Below are 27,686 nucleotides of genomic sequence, written 5' to 3'. Positions count from 1 at the left end.
GAGGAAGAGGAGGAGGTTCCGTGGGCCAGGAGAGGTGAGTGAGGGGGTGGAGTATTCCACACAAAGGGTTCCGTTCAGCTCATTCTGCCAGGCAAAGAACTCCCAGGTGGGAGTGACTGGAAGGAACGGGGGCTTCTCCTGAAAGCCGCGCTTAGAACGACAGTACTGCGGCCTGGTCCGAGAAATCCCGTGATACCAATAGCTTCTTTTTCTATGGCAGTCCGGTGTAAGAGCCTTCTCTTTACGTGTCACTGGAGAGCCACGGGGCGGGGGATGGAGTGCTGGCCCAGAAAGGTCTGGGTTCAAGTCTTACCTCCAACAGCCACTGGCTGAGTCACAGGGGTGTTGGCCGGGCAAGCAAGTGCTCAGACACAAGATGGCCACAGCCCTCAGCTGGTCTTACCTCTCCCAGGCTGAGGAGACAGCATGTTTTCTTCTCTAAAATAAGCCTCCGGGCAGGCAGACAAGCCTGTTCCCTGCTCCCCAGCCTCCGCACACCCCCTTTAATCCCCTGAGCTCTCCCTGGAACTTGGAGCTCCGAGGAGGCCCCTCCCCACTCACCTTTGCTCTCTGTCTTGAGTTCATCTTGCAGCAAGTCGTTTTGCCGGTTACCCAGCACAAAGGCGAGGAAGGAGAGGATGAGGGCATTGAGAATACCAATGATGGCCAGGATGTATGCCCAGCGCACAGAGCAGTCCCCCAGAGAATACTTCCCTGTCTTCTGCCCACACATGTCCCGGATGGACTCCGCGTCCCAGCCATCGGGGAAGATCATACAGCCCAGGACCAGGCACAGAGCTGGAGGAGAGGGAGAACCGGGTCCCCAAGGCAGCCAGGGAGGGGAAAAAAGAGATTATTACTCTGCTGTTCACAAAGACCAGGTTCCCACGAGTTTGGGGGGCAGTTACCCAGAAACTTCTCTTCAAACGGGGGAGGCTTGACTCTATCATCAAGAGGAGCGGATGGTACCTCTGAGCTACCTTCCATTTACTCTGGCTATATCTTGTGCGTTCCTATTTATTTAAATTTTTCTCCCCTCTCCTTGATGGCTTTTTGTGTCCCAGCACACAGTCGGCACTTAATAGATGTTTGTTGACTGACTTCTAGGAGCAGAAACCTGTATTGACCCTGCAAAGCCTTTTCAGTCACCTCACTCCACCTCATTTAAACGATTCTTGAAATCCCCTCCGGTTTCTTGACGCCATTCTGGAATGACTAGGGAAGAACTGGCAACCTCCCATCGCCATGGGACTCTCCCCCATCTTCTCTTTGAAACACTTGCCCTTAGTCGGCTCCTTGTCCTGACAAGGGCTTATGAGATTTAAGACCTCTTGCCTGTGTACTCTCAGCCCCTTCTTTCCTTTTCCCTGTCCTTTTGGCTCTGTCCTGCACTCTCAGAATGGAAACTCCCTCTAAGCAAGAGCCCTTCACAAATGCTTTTGGGAATAAAGATGAAGATGAGCAGGTGGGGAAGAGGAAGAGAAGGAAATAGAGCAGGAAGAGGAAGGTAGTCCTGATCCTGGCCAGCTCCCCGGCCGGCTTGTTCCCTTCTACAAGACAGCCTAGGGACTCTCCTCCCCACGGGCTTCTCAAAACTCATTACTCCACCTCAAACACTCACATCCATCAAATGAATCTCAGGTCATCTGGAGGCAAGTGGGAGAAGGAGGAGCCGCCCGAACTGGAGCTAACTTCAAAGTGGCCTCTCACTAGCCCCAGCCTGCCAAACTCCTATTCCCTCCAGCTTACCCAATGGGCTTCATTCTGACAATACCAAGGAGTCCATTTATTTATACACCCCTACCGCACCCCTAAAATCCTCCCCATCCCATAATCTCCCTTGAGGCACAGGAGGCCTCCTTTTGCTCCACCAGCACTTTACCTGCACCTGCTCCCCTTCAGGGTATGAGTGGTTTGTACTTTAGAAATGGGGAAAATAAAGGTCATTTGGTGGGGAACTGGGAGAGCCAGAACAAGAAAGAAAAGCAAGCCACCATGTTGGCTCCCTGAGCGTCTTCTTTCCTGTTCTTTGCCTCACCCTCCCTCCCCTCCACTTCCCTGCTTCTCCTCTCCCTCCCTCCACTCTCCCAACATTCTTCCTCTAGCTTTCTACACGGCAGCTCTAACGGCTTCTCATCCCTTCCCAGATTATCCCTATTGTCATGGCCAAAGTCCTGGGCCCGGAGACCATGGGTCCGAGCTGAGGAGGGGACAGTTAAATCTGCCTTCTGCACCTTATACGCTCACTCCAATCCTTTGCTCTCCTTTCCTCAATCCATCCACCCTCTCTTATCATCCTCATACATCCTCTACAACCCCCGAGTTGAGGCTGGGTGGGGCTGGGAGATACTGGAGGAAAACAAGACCCTTAGGAGGAAGAGAGGTCCCCAAGCCCCAGAGGTAAAGGGCTGGGGCTGCAGTCACTCATCACTCTCCTAGTGAGTGAATTCCTGTCTCCATGGAAACAGCTGCCAGCTCACTCCCAGCTCACTGGCTTGGGTAGGCTAGCTGCTGGGCTTCCAGATTCAACTCCTCTCCCTCTGAACCCTGATTCTCCTCTTCCTCCCTTCCCCCTCTCAAATCACTCCCTACAGAGTCTTTTCCTTTCTGTCTCTGACACTGAAATTCTCCCCCTTCCATCCCCTGATATGCTAATATGTCTTTCATTCTCTCTATTTCTCCATCTCCGTCTCTTCTTTGTAATATTTCTATATTTCTAATGAATTTCTATTTCTCTCTCTCTTCCTCCCTCTCCCCCTTTTCTTTCTCCGTTCTTTCCCTCTTTTATCTAACCATCTATTATCTATCATTTATCTATCACCTTTAACTAGCTGGTTCTATCCATCTGTCTGTGTTTCTGCTGTTTCTCTTTGTCTCATCTGTAGTGCCTCAGGAAATAAACACTGGCTCCCAAGTTCCCTGTTGGTTTTGAGAACATTTGATGGATGGAGAGAGAAAGGAGCCTAGTTGTAGCTCCTGACAAGAGTCCCAATCCCCCTTGGACAGCAAGTCCAGCATTACTCTGACCTCTGCAGTGGCCTGCCACTCTTGAGATGTCTCAGACCAGACCAAGATTGCTGGAGACCAAAACAATACACCGGGGGCTCAACCAGGATAGACAGCCCTCTAGCTCACATCTTCCCTCCATCACGGGTCTGCAGGATCTTTTCTCTGACCCAAATTGCCCTGGATTTGGAGACTTTGTTCCTCCTGGGGAGCTCCCACAACAGAAGCACACTCTATAATTGGGATCTTTTTGCTGTAATCCTGCTTAGAGCCAAGTGAAGACGGTGGTAATGGGAATGATGCTATTACTGCTGTTGACCATGGTGACAATGATAAATAACAGTCATCATATCCTTCAAGACCCAAGTCAGCTCCTACCTCCTCCATGAAGCCTTCTCTGATCACCCCAAATGAAAATGATTCTTTTCTACCCACGTCTCACAATACTTTGTGTATTTTGTAAGATCTTTCCTTTAAAGGTAGCAATGTTTTGATTTACATAATATTTACTGGAATATCAGAATCAGTTGAAAGGAACTAGAGGTCATCTAATGCAATCAGTAGCAGAATGGGCATCTTGTCTATGACAATTATTTATGTACCTATCTTGTCCCTTACTAGACTGTAAGCTCCTCAGGGAAAGGTCCTGGGGCCCTGGGCATCCTTAATCAACATTTGCTGAACTGTTGTTGTTATCCCTTAGTCAGGACTCTTACCCACAAGTTACAGAAATCCCCCATTAAAACATCATAAGAAATCAAGGAACCATACAGTCAGGACTCAAAGGGACCTTCAAGAACATCCTGCTCAAGGTCACACATTCACCCATGAACACTCTAGCCCAGATTAGCAACTTTATGGAAGAGAACAGATTTTTCAGGGAAGGAGACTCAGGATGAGGGAAAGAAGAGGACAGGAAGAAGTGGAGAAGTGGATGTCTACAGCATAAAGGTCTATACTGGGTCTGGCAGCAGGCATGCCTTTGGTGACTGATGGGTGGTAGCTCAATTCTGACACTGACTGTGTAAGCAAAACACTGAATCTACCTAAGCTTCCTCAAGTGTAAAAAGGGGATAAAAATACCTAAAGTATTCACCTTATAGTGAAATCTTAGAATGAAAACAGTTCACCTATTTTGAAATACTCCCTAAATAACTCACAAAGAACCTCACAAAGGAGGTTCCAAAAGTCTTAATGTGGTTTTAAGCTTTAATAGTTAAAACTTTAATAATTTAAAACTGAATTAAGTCATTTGGAACCCCCTTTATTTCAAAGCTGATGAAGGTCCTAGGTCTGAGCAGATTGCATTAAGCAGGGAGGCTGTATAAGAACTCCATCTGCACCCCTAGTTCAGCAGAACATTTCCTGTCCCAGGACTGCTTGGGCCATTTTGCTCCCCCTTTAGTTCTCCCCTTACTCATTCCTCTTTCACCCTTCTCTCTATAAACTACAACAGTAACTCACTCCTTCCTCTTTCTTCTGCTACCTTTTACTTGAAATGTTCTTTGATCACTCCCAATTAGAAGGGATTTCTCTTTCTGTTCCTGAGATACAGCTGAACTGTTGTAGCATTTTATATTATGCACACGGCCATCATCTCATAAGGCCTTGTATATACAAGACAACTATGTATCACATATATACATGCATGTTTATGTTCATATTTATATACACATGTGCATTGTGGATACACACATCAATGTGTTGGTAAATGTATACTTGAAAATGTATACTTTTGACACATTTTTAATCTAAAAGATTAACATTTTCTTTATCACTTTAAATATAAATAATCAGTAAGACAATCTGTATATCCATGTGTGTATACATCCATACATAAATGTTTTGCATACATGTATATTGATATATATGTGTGTATATTTACATATATCTTATATAACTTACCTCCCCACCTCAATTCTAGTTCTTTGCAGACAGGAACCATGTCCTGCTGGTTCTCTCTCTTTATATCCCATAGCACCTGGTCTGGCTTTGCATATAGGAAGTGCTCAATAAATAGTCATTTAAATGAATAAATGGTGTATGAAAACCCTTGATAACTGAGTTCTAGTCTGGCTCATTCAGTACCTTGGACAACTCTGGTCTTGAGTTTCCTCATCTGCAAAATTAAGGGATTGAACTAGATGATTCCTAAAATGCCATGAATCTATTAAATAATGACTCAGGGCTTTCATGTCTACATTTTGAAGCAATTTTTCCTTTTCCCAAGCATTCATGCTAATAGTTTACACTATGTTTATTGACGTTTCTGATAAACCTTCTTTAATCTAAAATCTTTAATCTTTCATGTTTATTTTTCTGTCCCTCCTTAAACTAAAAACCCTTCTATGCCTTCTATTTGGCATCTCCCCACTCAGTACCTAGTACAGGTTTTAGCTAACAATGGTAAGTGGGAAAGGCAGGAACTTCCCTATAGGCACTATCATCTCCCAGCAGGCAGGGACTGTCTTTTTGCAAATTTCATTTAATTTCAACAAGTCTTCAATAATTAAGAACTGTGGGAGGCAGGAGATGTACAGCCCATAAATCCTGCCCTCAAGGAGCTCACAATCTACTTGAGGAACAGGGACTCATATAGCTGATACAAGATTAATAGAGATTTTTTTAAAAAAACAAGTAAAACATCTGGATAAGTGGTGTTGCTAATGAGGGCAATGGGAACTTCCTAGAGGAGGCACTAGAAGGAGGATTCTTCCAAAAAATGAATTAAGGAGGAAGGTATTTTAAGCAAGGAAGTAGTGAAGTCCTTTCATAGCTCCCTCTGGAAACAAGTTCAAAGTTCTGAGCCTAACATTCATGGCTCCCAGTCTGCTTTTCCATCTTTAATCTCCATAATATATCCAATCTAGAGCCATATAATTTTTATCACATATCCAACCCACATGTATACTTAGATCAGTATCTATCAATCTCTATATTTCCATCTTATAGCACACATTCTATATATCTCTTTTTATTAATATCTTTCATATTATATGCATATTTAACTTAATTTAATTCAATAAATATTTATTAAGCACTTACTATGTGCCAAGCATTTTGTTAGATGATGGGGATATAAAGATAAAAATGAAACAATCCCTTCCCTCAGGCAGCTTATATTCTTCTAAGGAGATAAAACAGGTACACAACAGATAATTTGAAGAAAGAATACAGCCTATATTCTCTCTTCATCTGCAGTCATACAGTATCAACAAAAAAATTAGTATTAAAAATATGGGTCTTTGTACACAAGTTCTTTAAAATTTGAAGAATGACTATAGACTAAATGATCTCTTCATCAGCAGTCATACGCTATCACTAAAAAAAATTTGTGTTAAAATATGAATTTTTTTAAAAGAGAACTCAAAATAGTTCAAAGAACTTTGCAATTTTCCAAACAATCTGGCTCCCTCTTCTACTCCTGTTCCATTTGCAATGTCCATCCAAGATATAGATACTAACGGATAAACTCTATAGGTAGTTATTTACCTATAAGTTATAGTGTTGTGATACTGGAGCCACTAATGTGGTTAATGTCCCCTGGGTGTTATGGGAGTCACCTGCTAGTGGCTGCTGGGGATCCAACTCAGACCAACAGAATGGACCCCTTCATGTAAGTGGGTGATGATGGTGATGATGATGGTGATAGTGGTGATGATGATGATGGTGGTGGTGATGGTGATGGTGGTGGTGATGATGGTGATGATGGTGGTGATAGTGGTGATGATGATGGTGGTAGTGATGGTGATGATGATGGTGATAGTAGTGATGATGATGATGGTGGTGGTGATGGTGATGGTGGTGGTGATGTTGGTGATGATGGTGATGGTGGTAGTGATGGTAATGGTGATGGTGATAGTGGTGATGATGATGATGGTGGTGGTGATGGTGATGGTGATGGTGATAGTAATGGTGGTGATGGTGATGGTGATGGTGATGGTGATGGTAGTGGTGATGATGGTGATGATAGTGATGGTGGTGGTGATGATGGTGATGATGGTGGTGATGGTGATGGTGGTGGTGATGATGGTGATGATGGTGATGATGGTGATGATGGTGGTGATGGTGAATGTGGTGGTGATGATGGTGATGATGGTGATGATGGTGATGATGGTGGTGATGGTGATGGTGGTGGTGATGATGGTGATGATGGTGGTGATGGTGATGGTGATGGTGATAGTAATGGAGGTGATGGTGATGGTGATGGTGATGGTGATGGTGATGGTGATGGTGATGGTGATGGGATGGTAGTGGTGATGATGGTGATGATGGTGGTGATGGTGATGGTGGTGGTGATGATGGTGATGATGGTGATGATGGTGGTGATGGTGATGGTGGTGGTGATGGTGATGGTGATGATGATGATACAAGGAGACTGAGAGGCAATTACTGTTCTCTGACCTCCCTCCTCTTCCCTCTGCTTCCAATTTATTTCATTCCTGTCCACAAGCAACATCTGTGTCAGTAAAGGCTGCCCTGCAAAGCCTTCAGATGTTATGATTCACAGCTGTGGAGGCTCTCGGAGAATTGACCTGCCCCTTCATTTAGGCTTAACATTATAGTACGAACAAAGGGGGTTCTTTATTCATTTAATTTTTTTTATGTGTAAGTAGTTAGGCCTCTTTTTTTCCTTTTGTCAAGACAAAATCGACCTCTCCACAATTTCTATTCATTGCTCTTTTAATTTCTTCCTTGTGAAGCAAACATAATAAATTTATATTCTCTTCTGTGTGACATTCCTTTAGATATTTAAGGATGGCTACCATATTCCTCTTAATGTTATCTCTTCTGGGCTAAACATCTCCCCATTTCTCCAACTGAAACCTGAATGGCATAAACTTGAGACTATTCACTACCTGTTGGACATCCTCTCCACTTTAGGTGGGCACTCCCTTCTTAATGTCCTTAGTACTCAGAATTGAACACAACACTTCAACTGTGACTTGACCAGAGCAAAAGGCAGTTGGACAGATAATCCCTCCCAAGGCCCAGACTTTCTGCGCTCTTAATGCAACCTAAAATGATATTCACTTTCTTAGTTGCCAGTTAAAACCATTTATTATATATATATATATATATATATGTATGTATATATCTTGCCATCTAAGACCTCCATGTTTTTTCAGATGAATTTCTGTCTAGCCATGCACTTTTTTACACTTGTGAAATTCATCTTTAATCTGTGGTCAACTAATATACACAGTAGATTTTTAATCAATGTTTACTGCATTAATTAGTACGTTAACTCCAAAGAGTACTGAACATAGGGTGCTTGTTTTGCTCAACAGTACATGTTTGTAACAGGAACTTTTTTTTTCCTCCTCGTTATGGGGGAAGGAAGAGAAGGTAGACTTTTCATTGATAGAACAAACAAAATAAGAACAGGAGCTCTAGATTTGAAGTCTGTTAGCCTAAATTAGAACCTGGGGTCTGTTATTTGCAGCCATTGTGACCTGAAGCAATGCATGTGCCTCCTTATCAGTAACAGAATTTGGACTAGGTTATTTCTAAGGTGTTGATACTAAGACCTAACTGCTCTAACTCGATTAACAAATGAATAGTGTATGCAAAATCCCAAGTAGAATGAATATGTGTGAGAAACCCTGAGATTGAAAGAGAGTAGGGGGAAATGGGGCTGAGAAGCTAGGTTGGAAAAGGCTTTGAAGGTTAAACTTGATGGAATGACTAATGAGGCTATTACTGTACTTGAACCAGATGTGAGACCTGTATTGACTTGCAACTCCAGTGGTAAACTGGAAATCTCACCACTCTGACTGCAGCACCCACTCACACCTTCTGGACAACAGCCTGGATTTGCTGAAAGGGTAGAGGTGTGTGTCGGGGGCGGGGAGAGGGAGGTAGAATCTGACACCATCTCCATGAGGAGCCTACAAATTCTATCTGTCTTGGGCCCTGAGAGAGGAACTAGAAGCAATGAGGGGAAGATTTGGACTTGATGGGGGGGTGGGAGGGTGGGAGGGAATCCTACCAGTTAGCACTATGTGAAAGCTCTGTGTTGAGAGGTAGAGTGGATTCCCCCTCATGAAAGGTCTTCAAGTGGAGGCTAAAGATAATGATTTTTAGTCAGACTGGACTAAGATCTCTTTTGGATCTATAATTCTGTGAGCTACTCCATGAATTAGAAATGACACACCTAAAGAAGAAAATCACTTCCTCGTCTGAATCCCAATCAGATGCTTCAAGAAAAGATAATCCCTTATCCTTCATTGAGCTTGGAGACCTGAATTCAAGCATTGTTTCAAGCTGGGAGACCCTGGACAAATCACTTAAGTTTTCTCAGACTCAGTGTCCTCATCTGTAAAATGGGGACAATACTAGCACCCACCTCTCATGGTGGTCGTGAGGATCACATAAGACATCATGGGTGACATACTTTGCATAGGTTAAATGTTAGCTGCTACTTTTGTAGGCCCCTTTGAGGGTCTTTATCTGTCATTCTCCAAGTCACATATCCCCCCCCCCAAAAAAAAAAATCACCTGGTCCTTTAACATCACCAAATAACAAAGGGTAATAACAGCATTTCCCATTTTTGTAGGTCTTCCTATTTCCAAAAGTCTTCCACTTATATAGGATTGCAGATAAGAAAAAGAAAGGACTTCAGAGGTTACTGAGTCTGACCCCTTCCTTTTACAGATGAGGAAACTCAGGTCTGAGGGATTATCATAATTGGTGAGTGTAAGCTGGGTTTTCAGCTCAGGTTTCCAGCCTTCTGACTCCAGACTGAATGTCCTTTTGGGGAATCTGTTCATTGCACCAAACTACATCAATATCCTTGCATCTGAATGTGAAAACCCTGACAATTATTGCTGGGATTCTCATCCCTCTTGGACAGATAAGGAAACTGCTGAAGGCACAAAGCCAGTCACAGCTAGAGTAAGGATTCCAACCCAAGACTTCAAGTTGAAAGAGATCTTCAAGATCACCTAGAGCAATCCCCTCATTACACCGAGTCCCAGTGTTGGACAATTTGCCCAAGTTCACCCAAGCAAAACATGGTAGAAGCCAGGTCTTCTGACTCTTCAATCCAGCATCCTTTCCCCTGCCTCATGCTTCCTCCCAAGTCCAGTGCTCTTTCCAAGATCTTTAGTGAACTGAATTAAATTGAATTGGGTCAAATCAATGCCAAGATGGAAGACAAATTAGGGCCTGTATCCCTTGACCTCCCTAGCTCAAGAATTGCTCTCAAGGCGAGCCGCTCACTGCCAATATGTCGAGCTCCCACATACTTCCCTCAGCCCACATTCTGCCTTCAGTTTTCCCCAGTGAGAAAGCAGTAGTTCATGAGGTCAATGGGGATAATCGTGATTCTAGTGTGTTGGAGAGGAAGTGTGTCCCCTGGGTTATTGCCCAAACTCCATTAGTCCTATGGTAGTTATGACTATAACTGAGGTATTGCCTGATTGTAGTGAAATCTGGAAGGCTTCCAGATCCAAAGGAAGGGATCACAAATGGTGAAATTTAAGGATTGTGACAAGTTGGCGATGGATATACTGAGGGTCTAAATGCCCTTCAAATTTCATCACGAGTGACCAAAGGACCAGTCCTAGGAAGAGGCGTCCTTTCTAATACTAGAAATACTTTAACACTCGCTGAGAGTTCACTTTGTATGCCCTTGAAAGTTTCGCTTGTATGCCTGGAGCATACCATTGACCACCTGTGTGATTGTGAGCATGGTACCTAATCTCTCTGGATTTCATTTTTCTCATCTGTAAAATGAGGGGATTGAATCTAATGGTCTCTAAGATCTCTTCTGGCTCAAAATTTATGACCCTGGGGCAGCTAGGTGGCGCAGTGGATAGAGCACCAGCCCTGAAGTCTGATCTGAGTTCAAATCTGGTCTCAGACACTTAACACTTCCTAGCTGTGTGACCCTGGGCAAGTCACTTGACCCCAATTGCCTCAGCAAAAAAAAAAAAAAAAAAAAATCTATGATCCTATGGAAATAAATCAGAGAGAAAGAGAGAGAGAGCACGGCACTGTGGAAAGAACATCAGACTAGGAGTCAAAATCCCTTTGTTGGAGGACCAGCTGCTTCTGGCTCAGATCTTCATCATAATAACTCATACTTATATAGCATTTTAAGATCTGCAAAGAACTTTTCTCCCAACAAACCTATGAGATAGATATTAATTCCAATGACTTACCCATAATTACACAACTAGAAAGGACCTGATATAGGATGTGAACCCAAATCCCCTGACAATATATCTGGCATAGCATGCCCTAATCTACTGTGCCATCCTATGAAAATGAAAATAATACTTTCTGGGGAACACTTCCCTCACAGGCTAGTTGGAAAGCTCAAATTAAATTAATCATGAAAAGCATTTTGAAAATATAAAGCATTATATGAGTATTATTATTTCTATTATTATGATTATTATGCTTTCTCTGAGTCTATGAAAATAATGATCTCTCCCTGAGTTATTATGAGAATTAAACTACAGATGTGAGCTTTTTTTTGGCAAACCTTAAAGTGATATTACATAACACAGATATATGTGTGTGTGTTCAGAAATCTATTTTATGCGGACATTGCTATTAATAATAGCTACTGTTTATTTAGCATTGTGCTAAGTGCTTTCTAATTGTTACCTCATTTGATCCTCACAACTTGGAAGAGCTTCTAGAGAACATCTAACTCAATTACATCATTTTCAGGGAGGGAAACTGAGTCCACACATTAGTCCACGGCAGAGATTTTTAACCTTTTGTGTGTTACAAGCCTTTTGAACAATATGGGAAAATCTTTGGCCCCCTTCTCAGAAGAATGTTTTGAAATGAATAAAATAAAATGTAGAGAATTACAAAGGAAACTAATGATAGTGAAAAAAGGTTTTTTTTTTAAATTCATAGGCTCTGCCTTAAAAATTCTTCTATTAAGATCTGTATTATTTGTTGCCAGTGGGAGCTAAACTTTCCAAGAGCTCATATCATGTTTTTTATACTTCACAATAGTCCCCAGGACCAAAGGAAGGTGCTGTCATCTTCAGTCCTTCTGGATGGTCATGGCAAGCTATTTTCATTCATTCAACAAACATTCACTAAGTATTTATGAGTAAGGAGCAGCAGCGAGCAAGAGGACTGGGAGGGAGAGAAGCAGTTTAAATAAGCTATGGTCCCTACCTGCTGGAGCTTATCCTATAACAGGAAGAAATGACACAAATATTTTACAGCCTAACTTGGTAAGTGTACTCGAGAGGTATAGAACAAAGAGATGAATCCAAGAAAGCTCATTGGATCAAAAGGGACAGAGTAAAGGCTACCTAAAGATACACTGCACTCAGGAGGGATTCCAGGAATTAAAAGAAGAAGCACATTAAAGAAATTTGCTGAAGGTCAAGGGGGAAATAAAGGAAATCAATATTGTTAGTGAGGTGTACGTCAGACTAGTTGGATAGAAAGAGGAAACAAAATCATAAAACTAGCATGGAGATAGAATATAGTACTTGAAGACAATTGCTGGCCTGGAAGTCCCACCTCTGACATGTCCTAGCAGTGTGGCTACCTGTTCGAGGCTCAGTTCACTCACTTCTAAGATGGGAATAATAACACCTGTGGTTCTTATCTCAGAGGGGTATAAGAAGATGTTTGTAAAGTGCATCCTATAAATGTTAGCTATTATTAGTAGTGGTAATAAGAGACCTTAATTATCCATACATCTGCTGGAACTCACTTTGCCAACAGCAGAGGAGCTAATCATTTCTTGACTTGCTTTAATGATAATTTCCATCCTTCAAAAGATGAAGGAAGTAAATGGGGGGGAGAGTTGCAATTCTGGACCCTGATTCTCACCAATTATGAGGAACTGGAAAAAATCAAAATGCTGGCAAGTTGGGGGAGGGTAGTGATCCATCTCCCTTAAAATTTGGACAAAGAGAAAAAAGAAATGTGTACCCTCTATTTGAAGGGAACAGATTTCAAAGGATTCAAAGACAGTATGAAATAAAATTCTATAAAGGAAGTCATCCAGAGAGGGATAGAAGCTATCAAGAATGAATTTTTGAAGACACAAAGAGAAGGAATTCCAATAAAGAAAGGGGCAGTTATCTAAAAAAACAAATGTCAATATATTAAGAATACTTTACCCAACTTAATTTTTAAAGGCATGTACAGAAGAAGGAAGCAAGGAGACTGGCTGGAAACATGTAGGATGGTTCTGGAGGAACAACAGGAATTCCAAACCTCAGATTGAGCTGCAAAGGACAATATAAAGGAGGAAAAGAGGAGGATCACACAAAAGTGACAGCATCACTATTCATGGTCATCAACAATGATGATAGTCATGGAGAAGGGGAGTTATTCATTTCTCATTTTGCTTCTGTTTTCTCTGCCAAAGAGAATGAACTTTGCTTGTGAGGGTGTAGAATCTAGACGTATTCTTCCAACCCACGGTATGGGACCTACACTGACAGAGTTCTGCATTTTTACATCTCCCCTCAGGGTTCTAGAGGTAGACCTGAGAAGATGAAGGATGGTTTTCTGATGCTATAACTCCTAAGTTCCCACCCTGGATGCTTCCTTACCCCCATGGTGATCACTTTGTAGTCATTCATCATTTAATTAGCTTTTAGACAGGGGTATTTACTAAAGTGGGAAAGTGGGAAAAACTGGTACCAAATATCACCCCCAGATTCTGTGATACATTACCACATTACTACGGGCTCAGAGAATATATGTGACAAAGGAAGAACAGTTCTTGAAAATCCTTTTGATGGAATCCCCCAGACATTACCCTTAGGTATAGTACAGTTTTTTCTCCTGGTCTCTGTAGATCCATGAAGGTGTCTGTCCCCATGACATCTAGTCTACCCTTGTCTCTCTCATGATGGAAACTCTTGGTTAACCACTGTTGTCTCAGGAGACACTGCTAGAACACTAATGAAAAATTCCAAACTTTCCACTCTCTCAAAATTCATTAGGCTGTCAATCAAGGTTAGGTAAAGGGTGAGACTAAGGCAAAGGGGCTCTCCTCCCCTACCACTCAAGTGACTACCCCTCAGGGACCATTTGCTTTTTTCTCAACAGTCAAATACTCAAATCTCATAGTTCTGAGAGATTCTAAGTTTCTGGAACCAATTCAAATCCATTTCCAGACAGGCCTTGCTCCCTCTAGGTCCCACTTCTAATTGATTATCACCTGGTTAAGGAATCAGAGCATAGCCCTTTCTCAGTTACCTTAAATGGGGTCAAATAATTAGCTAGATTTTACCCTTTCCCATTCATATCTGAAAAGGATAAAAAATGCCTAAAAGGGCAATAAAATTGAGATATAGGGAGCTCTTAAAAAAACACTTCACTGCCCTGATGATCCTCAAAACCAGATGAATTATAGAGAGAACTAGCATAATCACTGAAAGGCATGATTTCTGAGCCACTACGACTGAATCACAGAGAATGAAAATGGTCCTCTAGATACAAGACTGGAAAAAAGACAAATATTCTCACAATAGAAGGGGGAGGGAGAGAATGGAATCTGTAAGTTACAGAACTGTGAGCTTGATTTCTATTCATTTAAAATTCTAGAATGTGTTACTAAAGGAACCAGCAATCACAAAAGGTCAGTATGACTTCATCATATTAACTTCATTTCCTTTTTGGAAAGAATTACTATAATCTGACAGATTACAGGAATTCTGTAAATACAATTAATCTATATTTTAGTGGAACATTTGGAAAAATCTATCCTGTTATTCTTGTAGATAAGATATGAGCTAGAAAAAAGTACAAACTGGTTGAATGATCAGATGCCCTAGCATCTACACTTAACCATGTTACAAATGACTTAAAGGATAAAGATGGCCTACCTATAAAAGTTTAATATGACATGATAATCGGGATCTGAAAAAATATTGATAGGCTAGCCTGTTGGATCAAATCTAATAAGATTTAATAAGGATTCTTCTTATTAAGAAGGCTAAAAAAATCAAGAGAGGAGGATAGCTAGATAGCACTTCATCTGAAAAATCTAGAAATTTAGAAGACAGTAAGCCATTATGAATCAATAGTATGAAATAACAGTCCCAGCCCCATCCTTCAAAAAAGCAATCGTAGACTACATAAAGAAAAATATAACATCCAAGACTAGGGATGTGATGGACTCCCTGGACCAGACCTGGTCATACTACATGTGGTTTACTGTGTTGAGTTCTGAATATTACATTTTAGAATATACATAGAATACACTCTGGAGAGTTCCCAGAGAACAATGACCTAGGAGGCTGACCTAGTGATCATGTCATATGAGGAACAGTTAAAGAAAGTGGGAGTGGTTAGCCTGGAGAAGAGAAGACTTGGTTGGGGATTGGGGAGACCGCCATATTTGAAGAGATGTTATGTGGAAGAGAGATTAAATTTGTACAGTTTAACCTTAAGGGGAAGAACTAGGAACAGTGATTGTAAATGACAAAAAAATCAGATTTAGGCTTGATGTCAAGGGGGAAAACATCCTAGTAAGGGGAGCAGTCCAAAAGTTTCTTCATCCTCAGAGGGCTTTGAGAAAAGGTTAGTTAGATGGCCATTTATTGTGACTGTTGGGGAGGGGAATCTTGGCCAGATACAGTTTGGACTTAATGATGTCTGAGGTCCTTTTTCAATTAAGATTCTGGGGGGAAATGAACTGCACACTCAGTAGCACTTACCACAGTGTGAGGCACAGGCCCATATAAATGCTCAATAATATTCATTGAATGAATGAAATCCCAAAACAAATCTGAAATCAAACAAACCCAAACAAAATAAAATGAGAACAGTAGAGCCACATACAGGATTACTGAGAGTTACATAGCTTTAAAGATCTAAAGTGGCCGCAGTCCAAATATCTGGCTAGCATGCTACACTCTGACCAAAGCCCAGAACAGCTCATGGCCGCATTTCTTCATCAGGCTCAGAGCTGACCTTCCTGTCTCTGGCCTCCCCCACCTCCAGTTCATCCCTCACATTGCAGAGTCAATATCTATTAAGCATCCCTTATACTATTCTTCTGGAACCTATACAGTTCTCAGCTACCTTTCCTGTCAAATCTAAACTTTTTAGCCTAGACATTCCCTCACACTCACTCCCTACCCAAGAGCACTCACCACTTAAATAAACTCCCAGTTCCAGAGTCTGCTTATACCAAGCCTACTTGTTCCCCAACCCCCAAATAAGCCTGGCTCTTTAGAACCTCCCCCCTGTCTCGTCTGTCCTGTCCTTCCATTCCTTCGAAACAAGTTACAGTGCCCTCTCCACTCCCCATCTGCCTCTGGTGTAATTAAGTCTGACTTAAGAACATTTATAAGCCCTTGTCTGCCCCCACACATCAGGGAGCACAAAACCAGAGCATGGAACAAATAATCTGATTCCTAGAACAAGAGTTGGAAACCTCTTCAACAATTTGGTCTTTATGAACAACTTGCTAGAGTACTTGAGCAGTCTGGTTTACCCCATACACTAGCTGGTGGTGTTTGAAGATGCTCGAACTTTTGCCTTGGATTTTGCCTTTTCTGAGACTAGTGCCAAAAAAAAATCCCTCAAATACCTTGATTGTAAATCTAGAAATCAGGGTTCCAATCTTATGATTTGAGGCAAGTCATAAATCACAGGACTTATTTCATCTGTCAAGTGTAAACAATATGATTAAAGAATCTTTCTAGCATCATTAAATTTAGAGTTGGAAGGGATCTTAGAGATTCTCTAACCTGATATACCTCCATTTTAAGGGAGGAAGAAATAAAGATCCAGACCATTCTCAGGGTGTGAATCAAATGGGATATATGATGAGTATATAATAATATATATATATATATATATACATACATACACACACACACACACACACACACACACACACACACACACACACACACATATATATATATATAAAGTGAGACAATGCCCTGGCAAAGTCTTACACACTAGAAAAATATAAAGGATTATTATTATAATTACTTGTCTGCTAATCCTCTCTGTGCATCTCATTTCATAAAATGATGAAGAATAAATGAAAGCTCTTAGTCAGAACTATGAGGATGATTGAGTTAGGCAGATGAGAAGTTCCAGGTTTATGGGGGAGAGCAAAGGTAAGGTTATGTCATGACCTCCTAAGCTGGGGATTTCTTTAAAGCCTTAACAAACCTAACCTCAGAAGGCTATCTCCACAAAGTCTCTGTCACCTACAGACTTGAATTTCCCAGCTTCCTTGGACTGCTCATAACCTTTTGGTGGATGGTCTCCACCCCAGAATGAGAAAGGAAGCCAAGGGTCACTCACATGTCATGGCATATTTCCAAGTGAAAATGGGAAATTAATAAATGAAGCAGGTGAATGACTACAGCTTATGGATTACCTGAGCATTACAGACTTAATAAATTAACCAATCAGCAATCTTTTGTGAAGCACCTACTATGTGTCTGTCATTTTGTTAGACAGAGGGACAATACAAAGACAAATTTCACTGCACTTAAGGAACTAATATTTTATCGAATATAAATATACACATGATGAACATGAATACAAAATAGTTGGAGGGAGAAAGAACACTAGCCATTGAGAGGAGAACAGGAAAAGTGTCAAATGGAAAGTGGCTTTTTATATAAAATTTGAAGGAAGCTATGGATTCCATAAGGTGGAGGTGATGGTGGAGGTGACAGATGGCTTGTGCAAAGACAAAGAGCAGGAAGTTTAGAAAAGGAATGGGTTTTGGGGAAAATATTATAAATTCAGTTTTCAACATACTGAATTTGAGATATCAATAAGACATCCAGTTTTAAATGTCTAATAGGCATTTGGTGATGTGGGACTAAAACTCAGGAGACAGAGGTCGTACATATAGAGCTGGAAATCATTTGCATAGAGATGATAATTAAATCCATAGGAGCTGATGAAGTCACCAAGTGGGAATATAGCTAGAAGGGGACCCAGGACCTATCATATTACTACTATTAATAATAATAAAAATTTTAGTATCTGGAGAATCTGATTCAGGGCTAAAATGGGCTTTCAAGGGTATCCAATCCAATCATCTCATTTTGCAGAGGAGGAAATTGCAATCTAAAAAGATTAACATGACTTGCCCACAATCATAAAGGTAGGAAATAGCATCACAGTTGTGTGATGGGTAAGACAAATATTATTTTCCCATTTGACAAAGGGAAAAACTCAAAAAAGGAAAATGTTTTGTCCATGGTAAGATAATAAGTCTCATATGTATTGGTCAACCTACCATGGGGAGAGGGTGAAGGAAGGGAAAAATTGGAACAAAGGGTTTGGCAATTGTCAATGTTGTGAAATTACCCATGCATATATCTGGTAAATAAAAACTGTTAAATAAAAAAAAAAGATAATAAGTCTCAGAGCTGGGACTCAAGGTAAGATCTCCTGAAGGGCCAGGGCAGAGCCATTCCTAGAACAGAAAATTGTAAACCCCAGATAATTAGATTTCTAGGATTTTTTGTTAATTCAGAGATGGTGAAAAAGATAATGGTGACCCTATCATTTGGTGTGATAAATATATAAATAAGTAAATAAGCCAGAGAGAAGACCTGAATTTCACATACATATCAAAATCAATTCTTTTCTGTCTCCCTTCTCTACTCTCTCCACTTATATACCATGAAAACAAAGTGGAAGTGTGTCTTCTCATTTTAATACCACCTCACCCCTCACTCCCCCATGCTGTCCTTTGAGGATTCCAGGCAGTCCTGGACAGGCCTGAGGTCCCCCAGATAGGGTTGGCAGTGATTGGAGATTTGAAGAATAAAGTACATCTCTTTCAGTCCCTGAACACAATCCAAGGCAGCTCTAGGTGGTACAGTGGACAATGCTCTGAACCCAGAGTCAGGATGGATCGGAGTTAGAATATGATCTCAGACACTTAATAGCTGTTTAACTGTGAGCAAATCACTAAACTTCTGTCTTCATCAGTTTTTCCAACATGAAATGGGGATAATAATAGCACCTACATCATGGGATTTTGGTGAGAATCAAACGGGATGACATTTGTAAAGTACTTAGCTAGTATAGTGCCTGGTAATAGAAAATAATGCTTTTCCCCTTCCTCAATCCTATCCTATTCTATCATTCTAATTACAGACTTCCCTTGGCCCCTAGCATTAGTCCAGCTGAGATGCTCTAAGATAGTAGCCTTAAGTTAATCCTATCCCAATCCATTAGAATTGCAGAATTATAGAATCTCTGAAATGAAAAGAACTTTAGTTCTTTCTGCCTAGTCTGCTTTTGTTGAGCTCCAGGAATTAAGAATGTCTTTTTTTATATTTTTAGTAAGGTTTTATTATGTTTCAAAATGTAAAATTCATTCTTACCTTGCCAAGCTATACAAAAATAGGCAGCTATAGAAGCGATGGAAATTGGCCATAGTTTGCCTACCCCATTATCACCTCATTTGACAGCTGAGAAAACTGAGGCCCAAAGAGTTTTGATCTGCTTAAGATGGTATTATTAGGCAAACGAAGGCATTTGCCATAGTGAATGGGAGAAAGAGAATTCAAATGATCCATTTAGTTATTTGCCAGAACTCCAGAGTTCAGGAATTCTAATTTAGTTTCACAAAATTTTAGAATGTTGTGCCATTATTTCCAGAAGGTAGGAGCAATAGGCACTAAGTAGCCTAATGGTTTGACTGCCCTGTTTTATTCCTTCCCTTTCCTTTTTTTCTTAATTCTAGTTCAGTCTATATAATTTTCAACTTCTCTTCTTGCTTCCCTTCCTCCCTTCCTTCTTTCCCCCTTTCCTTCTCTTCCTCTCCCTCCCTCTCAGATAGGTATCAGAGGGAGCAAGGAATAGGACAAATCAGACAGTCACCCCACAGTATGCTTATCCAGATGAGACCATGTTAAAAATGGACATCAAAAGCAGCCTTATGACAAAAGGGGAGCAGACCACCTGAAAGGTGTGAAAGAAAAGGAGGAGATAGTGTTGCCAGGGAACCAGATCCAGTGCTTTAGTGATAATGGAAAAGATGAATGGACAGTATGAACCTTAGTTCTTTTCCCTTTTTTTTTCCTTTTACAAAATAAAATTCTTTATTAAAATAATAAAGCATAATTTATCTGTCAACTAATTATTATTATATTTGTGGTATTTATATTTAGTTTATTTAAATAGGCAATATACAATTAAAAGCAAGAGATAAAGAAAAGCAAATCCCTAAATACGCATTGATTGATCTTACTCATGTCTTGCTTAGCATAGCTGCTTTAAGCCTCTTATTTCTCCTCTTCCTGATTCTATTCCTCCCTCAGTCATTGTTCATCAGTATGGTGGATGTAGTGGAAAGAGTATTGAAACTGAAATCAAGAACCTGTATTTGAATCTACCCTCTGATACTTAGTAGTTATATGTGACTTTGAGTATACTTAGCCTCTCTTGCCTCCGTTTCCTTATGTGTAAAATGGAGACAACTACACTTATAGTACATAGCTCACAGAATTATTGAGAGGATCAAATGAGATAATGTGACTTATGACTGTAAAAGGAAGCTTAAGTGTTTATTAAGTGATTTAATGTTTGCCTCAGTTTCTTCAATTATAAAATGGACATAATAACAGCACCTACTACTTCCCAAGGTTGTTGTGAGGATCACATGAGAAAATATTTGTGAAGTACTTAGCATAGTGCCTGACACATAGTAGGCATTTTATAAATGCTGGTTATTTTTCTTGTCATTTTTGCTGTTTTTCTCCTTCCCATTATTATCCACAGAGTAGAGCTGGCCAATTGTCTCCCAATAATGGGAAGCAAAGCTTTGCTCAGACTTTATGGACAGCTCTCAGCTCTTCTTTCTTATATATAAGCGTTATCTATGACCAGGTAAAATTCTTCCAAAAGTTGATATTCAAAAAAGTCCAAAAAAATTGACCTCAATGCCTTTGGCTATCTTCTGCCTAACACTTATTTTACCTTCATTTTTCAGGCATATCCCTCAGGTCCTTACATACAGATTCAAATAATGGACAGGTTTGGGGCAAACTTGTCCTTCCCTGCCAGTTCGTCATCTAAGCCCATAGCCCACTTGCCTATATCTCTGCCCAACTGGCCTATTTTGAGGCATGGGAATACAGTGAAGAAAATAAAATAGTACAGGAGACTGATTTTTGAGAATATCCAAAAGTTCCATCTAAGTCCAGAGATATGTCCAGAGATAATGACCTTATAAGATCTTCCTCTTTCTCACTATGTTCCTCCCTAGCACAAGCAGCTCAGCATTTAGAACCTCTCTAATATGTTTTGAAACTAAATTATTACATGCTAATTTCACTATATCACTCCCATGTTTCAGATCCTTGAAAATCTCTCTCTCTCTCTCTCTCTCTCTCTCTCTCTCTCTCTCTCTCTCTCTCTCTCTCTCTCTCTCTCTCTCTCTCTCTCTCTCTCTCTCTCTCATACACACACACACACACACACACACACACACACTACAGGGGAAAAACCTCTAAGTCTTTGTTCTAGCTTCCAGAGCTTTCACAACCTTCCTCCATCCATCTTCCCAAACTTATCTTTCCCTCCTTCCCCTACACAAACTTTACACCCGTTAAGTGACTCATTCACTGTCCCTCAAGCTTGCTTGTGGTTTTCCTTCTGCCACACCATTTTCTTTCTCTTGACTTTTCCCATGCTATATCTTTCCCATAAAAACTTGCCCCATTCCTCAAGACTTAGTTCAAATCATACTCCCTTTATTCTGACTAGATCTTCTGCAGTTCCCTATTCTCCCATTCTCCACCTATGCCTTCCATCCCCATCTGCCAGAAGTGTTCTCCTCTTCCTCCAGTCTCTTATGGTACTTTTTGACTATGTTGCTAAAATGACACATCCTAAACTGCCTAGTTTATTTTGTCTAATACAGCATGGCACAGTGGATAGATTTAGAAAGACCTGAGTTTGGCTCCCATCTTGACCCATAATAGAAGGGTGATAATAAATGGTGATAAGCAAGTCACATTACCTCATGCTTTGATTACTACAATAGCAGCTGGTGGGTCTATCTGCCTCTAGTCTTTCCTCACTCTAATCCATTCTCTTCAGTCATTAAAACACAAGTCTGATCATGTCACCCCCCTACTCAATAAGCTCCAGTGTTTTCCCTTCAGGTTGCCTTCAAATACAAACACAAAATTCTCAGTTTGGCATTCAAAACCCTTCATAAACTAGTCCCCTCTTACCTTTCCAGTCTTCTTACACCTTATTCCCTAGCAATATTCTTCAATTCAGTGATACTGGCCTACTGACTGTTGTGTGAACTAGACCCTCCAACACAGGTTCTGGGCATTCTCTCTGACTTCCCCCCATGCCTAGAATGCTTTCACTCTTTCACTCTGACTCCTGAACTCCTTGATTTTCTTTGAATCCCACCTAAAATCCTACCATCTACAGGAAGCCTTTCCCAAACGCTTAATTTTCTGGCTTCTCTCTGTTCATTATTTTCTATTTATTCTGTACATAGCTTGCTTTGTATAGATGTGTTTGCATATTGTCTCCCCATTAAATTGTGAGCATCTTGACATCAGGGACTTCCATTTGCCTCTTTTGTATTTCCAGCACTTAGCACAATGGCTGGCACAAAACAGGCACTTTAATATATGTTTATTGAGTTGAACCTCTTGATGTCCTAGGGAATTTTCTAAGATTGTAGATTGCATAGGAAGTGCTGATCTACATTGGTTGAGGAACTTTTTCCACTGGAAATGGCTATCAATGAAGTCACCAGTATTGAACAAATACAAACTTACACATCTACACATATCTATCTGCAAGATATGTATATGTTCATGAACCTGAGTCTTTTGATTTTCAGGCCAATATACATACACATATCCACAAATCTCTTGTATTTACATGCTCATAATTAACCTCAACTAAACTGTGAGGGCAAGAGTCATCTTAAGACATCTTCATGTAATGAAAAATAGTATAACAATAAAAACAATCACTAAACTTGTGAAAGCACCCGCTGACACATATTGCAGCTCTTCTAAAATCTTAGTAGTAGACTTTAAGAGTTGTCATAGGGCAGCTAGGTGGCACAGTGGATAGAGCACCAGCCTTGAATTCAGGAGGACCCGAGTTCAAATGTGGTCGCAGACACTTGAGACTTCCTAGCTGTGTGACCCTGGGCAAGTCACTTAACCCCAGCCTCAGAAAAAAAAAAGAGAGTTGCCATGACCAGAAAATTCCCCACCTTGCAGCCCACCAGATGATAAGCTTCTTTACATATTCAAATATTTATTCAACAAATATGTACGAAATAAATGTATGCCCACTGCTCTGCCAATCAAGAGATCAAGGTTCTAGTCCTGGTTTTGTCACTATTTGTCTATGTGACCTTGGACAAGACATATAAACTCTCTGAGTCTCAGTTTTCTTATCTATTAAATGGAGCAAAGCTAATGTGCTTATATGCTTTGAAGGGCTGTGGTGAGGATAGAATAAGAAAATGGATATGAACGGACTCCCTTTAGAGATTATAGAGTGCTATACACCAATGCAAGGGTGAGCATCATATCCTTGGCTTTGCTTTATGAAAGAATGACTGGATCCTTTTCTTCTTAGGAGGCTTGCAAAATAGCTGGATGAAATGCTGTCCCAGGAGATGAAATTTATCAATTAAACAGAATCTCAGCTTCTGAGAGACTAGATACCTTCAATAAAATGGATCAAACTCTTAAGTTCTTTCTGTCTCCTCCTTGGCTCTCACAGCACAAAGAAGAACATGAAAGCTGGAACTCAAGAGATCTGAGTTTAAGTCAAAGCTCTGCCAGGAACCATATGTGTGACCTTGGGGCAAGATATTGCCCCTCTTCAGGCCTTATTTTTCTTATTAATCTGTAAGATTAGGGAGTTGGATCAGATGATCCCTAAAGTTTCTTCTAGTCCTAATGTTTTGTAAGTCTGTTATTGTTCAGAGATCCTAGACAACTGCATCCAAACCAGAAAAAATGTCAAATCCTCAAGATTAAATATCCATGGATTATAGGGGATCTGAGGATAAGGAAATCATCAGCAAATCTTTAAAGCACTGAAAACTTCCCAAAGAATGGCTGAGAATTTTAATACTAGAAAACTAGAAACCATCTATAGCTATTGTCCAGATTGTCACTGAGGGGTTTGGGAGGGGTTGGGGGATGGTGGATGAAATGAAAACCTAAAAAAGATGATAAAGCTAGAATCCTCACTCTGTATCACAAAGGCTCCCGATTAGACAACTAAACAAAAAACATTACCTATTCCTACCCTGGCCTATTTGCAGACACACGAGCATCCATAAAGTAATATGAGGAATAACTTTAGAGTGATACTTCTCTTTTTAATAGATTTAGATTTATGAAATATTATCTACACCAAAGCAGTTACTGAATGGAGTGGAGTGAGAGCTTTGTACTTACTCTAACCAGGCTGCCTTATAACTTTGTTGTAACCTTTCTTTAAGAATCATCTTCAAAGTCATATTACACAAGAAAATCTACTTTGTGTTACAGTCCTTTCTCATTTTTATCATCAATATTACCATCGATATGAACAGGCATACATACACAACATATACAAACTCATATACACTCCTCACTTCAACTAACTTTGTCTTCTGAAAATAAAATCCACTCTCAAAGGAACAAGATTTATTCTCATTGAGATGTTGTTAAAATGTGTCATGGAATCAGAAGGTAGCTTCCAAAAAAGAATTTCTCACAATGTGTTGAGTGATGTGTATGGCCTCCTAAGATGATTGCTCTGAAAGGGACAGCTCTCACTTGGCTAGAGAAGTTCTGGTCTCTTTATTAATAATATTATCCATCACTTATAGTCATACTTTCTCATCCTATTTACCCCAGTCTGACAGGGTTCCCCCACCCATTTCCATTTGTTCCTGTGCCTCCTCCCCCACCTCCCAATTCCAATCATCCTACTCCACCCCCACCCCCATCCATGCATGCACTCAGACAAATGCAGGGAGGAGCTGAGTCTTCAAATTCTTGTCTCCAGTCTAAAAGGATAACTCTAATGGATCCTGGAAGACATTCACAGCAATCAGTCCTCTTTCCCAACATTCTCTTCTCTGGCTAAGGATAATGCTTTAGCAAGAGATTTCCAAAAGTCCTGTAAGCTAACAGAACCCTCCTCGAAGAAGACAAGATCCAGAGAACCGCTTTATTGAATGATATATTCCAACTTGGGTGTCCTAAGTATGTGTCAGATACTTAAGAGATCTCCCTAACTACATAACCCTTCACATTCACACCCTTCAAATACATACTCCTCTTACAGCCTCCACAGTCACACACTGAAATGCATTCTCAGCACATATTCTACACACCAATACACACACACGTACACACTCTATACTCCTCCCCCCATGCCATCTCCTAACATAACATTAACTCACAAATACAGTCTGTTGCTATATAAGATAATTATACTCTAATACAACCTTGAAGACTGAGCCCAAAGAAGAGAACTTCCTAAAAAGTATTCTCTGCACCCCCCTGAATGACCAGTGAAGATCAGGTAGAGGAGGTGATACTTTAAGAAGTGATACCGATAACCTGGATAACATGTACTCATAAATCCTCGTCTCTTCCCTCTTCTAGAGGCAGAGACCTCTACTTACCCCCAAGGCCAACACAAGCAGACCTGGAGGGAGTCTGGGAGGCAAGTCTCCTCCTGCCCACTGTGCACGGGCCCCGGGGTCCCCCAGGTTTCCTCCCATTGCCACCTCCACCCTCCTACCTGCAAGCAGTTGCATCCAGGCACAGATCTTGTAGACTGTGGCTGTGTTGCAGAAGAAGAAGAGGGCGAAACAGGTGATGCAGCCCAGGATCAGCACCATGGACAGCAGCACGAAGAAGGCAGCCGCCTTGAAGGCCCCGGACGGGATGGTGCTGAAGTCGGTGAAGGAGCCTCGGCAGGTGAGCTCCCGGCCAGTCAGCCCGTTCCCCACGCAGTAGTGGAAGAGGCCGAAGTAGCCGGGCTTAGGGGTGCTCACACTGTCGCCCACCCAGTAGGGCTGGATGAAGACCACCACGTTGATGATGGCGAAGCAGATGGTGAAGATAGCCCACAGCACCCCAATGGCCCGCGAGTTCCGCATATAATGCTCATGGTACAGCTTCGAGGCCTCCTGGGATGGCAGCATGGTGGCAGGGTTCGGGGTTGGGACAGAGGGTGAGAGCAGGGATGGACTGGGCTATGGGACCAGGAGCCAGGAACCTGATGGTTAAGAGCCTGGGAACTGAGAGAGGGGGTGGGGCGGAGAGAGGGGGAGGGAGCTAAGGAAATGAAGGCCTGAGAGCCTGGAACCCCAGGGCTGGGGGGTGGGAGTGAGGGGCCGAAGGGCAGGGGAGGCGGGGCAGGGGCCCTAAGACTAGAGGGGCTGGGGCTGCGGGAAGGGGGGCCCCAGGGCCCAGGCCCAAAGCCTTCCCGGGGAAGACAATGCTGGGGGCAGGGAACTGGGGGGGATGGAAAAGGATGGGGAAAAGCTGGGGGCTGGGGGGAGGCCAGAGCGAGGGGACTGGAGGCGTGGGAGCCGGACAGCCACTGGGCCGAGCTGAGCCGAGCTTGAGCGAGGGGCCGCGCGGCCCAAGAGCGGGAGCTCCGGGGGACCAGGCCCGGCGGGGAGCAGCGCAGCAGCAAGCCACGAACCCCAAGGAGGCGGGCCGGGCGGAGGAGACTGCGGGGCCCCGGGCCGGGGCCGGGGCCGGGGCCGGGGCCAGGGCCGGGCCGGGAGACGAACCTGTCCGAGTCTCCAGGCGGCGGCTGGAGCTCCGGAAGGGGGCCGACCTGGGGTGGGAGGCCGCGTGCGCCGGACCCAGGCCCAGGGGCGGGAGGACCCTAAGCACCTCGGCTCCGGGGCCCCGACGGCGGCGGCATCGGCTGCAGCTTCAGCGTTGGCGGCAGCTTCGGCCCGGCCTCCATCTTTGCTCCGGTTCTCCCCCAGGGGCGCGCTCCCGCGCCGAGGCGCGTCCCCGTCGCCACCCCCCTCCCCAGGCGCGCCCCTGATGGAGGCGCGCTTCTGCCCGGTGCAGGTGGGGCAGAGGAGCGTAGGGAGGGCTAGAGCAGGGGGTGCGGCCTTGACTCCGCCGGCTAGGCTCCTACCTCGGGACCTCCTGGGGCTAGCGGCGTGCGGGAGGAAAGGGATGGAAAGGAAGGGGCCTAGGCTTCCCGCAGGAGCGCGGCACCTTCGCAGACCCCCGATCTCTCCACACCCTCCCAGGTACCCTAGCTCTCCATGCACCGAGCAGCGGGGAGGGTGCGGCCAAGGCCACCGTAGTCCCAGAATCCGGAAAAGCTTCCCCACCGCCTCGAGCAGTCTTCTCACCGGAGTTTGCTCCGCCCCTCGGCTGGGCTCCCTTCCTCAGAAAACCTGGGATGCCCCTGAGACCCCAGACAGGGCTGAGTCCTTCCTCCCAAGCCCAGCTGATGCTCGGATTTGTTGGGAAGTGAGACTGCCAGGAAGGAGCTTCTTAGTATCATAGAATGAGAGAGCCCAAGGTACCTTAAAGACCAATTTGTCCAACTCCTCCATCTTACAAATGGGTAAACCGAGGCTCAGAGAGCTTGAATTATTCGTTCAAGGTCATACAGCTAGTGAATGACAGAGCTGAGACTTGAACTCAGGTCTTCTGCCTTTAAGTTCAGGGCTCTTCAGAGCAATCCACACGTCATT

At 42.5% G+C, this 27,686-nt stretch overlaps 1 protein-coding gene across 1 annotated transcript in view; it reads right to left on the bottom strand.

The window, feature by feature from the left end:
* LHFPL4 (LHFPL tetraspan subfamily member 4) overlaps positions 1 to 26,624 on the bottom strand; it is a 34,140-nt gene extending 7,516 nt beyond the window's left edge. The window contains exons 1-2 of the mRNA XM_074283958.1: positions 25,751 to 26,624; positions 562 to 798 (exon numbers count right to left, since the gene is read on the bottom strand). Of these exons, the coding sequence (XP_074140059.1) occupies positions 562 to 798; positions 25,751 to 26,156 (643 nt within the window). The 5' untranslated portion in view covers positions 26,157 to 26,624. The remainder of the gene's footprint in view (positions 1 to 561; positions 799 to 25,750) is intronic.
* Between the last annotated feature and the right edge of the window lie 1,062 nt (positions 26,625 to 27,686).

This window comes from Sminthopsis crassicaudata, chromosome 1 (genome assembly GCF_048593235.1).
Source record: "Sminthopsis crassicaudata isolate SCR6 chromosome 1, ASM4859323v1, whole genome shotgun sequence".
Lineage (NCBI taxonomy): Eukaryota > Metazoa > Chordata > Mammalia > Dasyuromorphia > Dasyuridae > Sminthopsis > Sminthopsis crassicaudata.
This window is presented reverse-complemented; position numbering and strand designations above follow the sequence as displayed.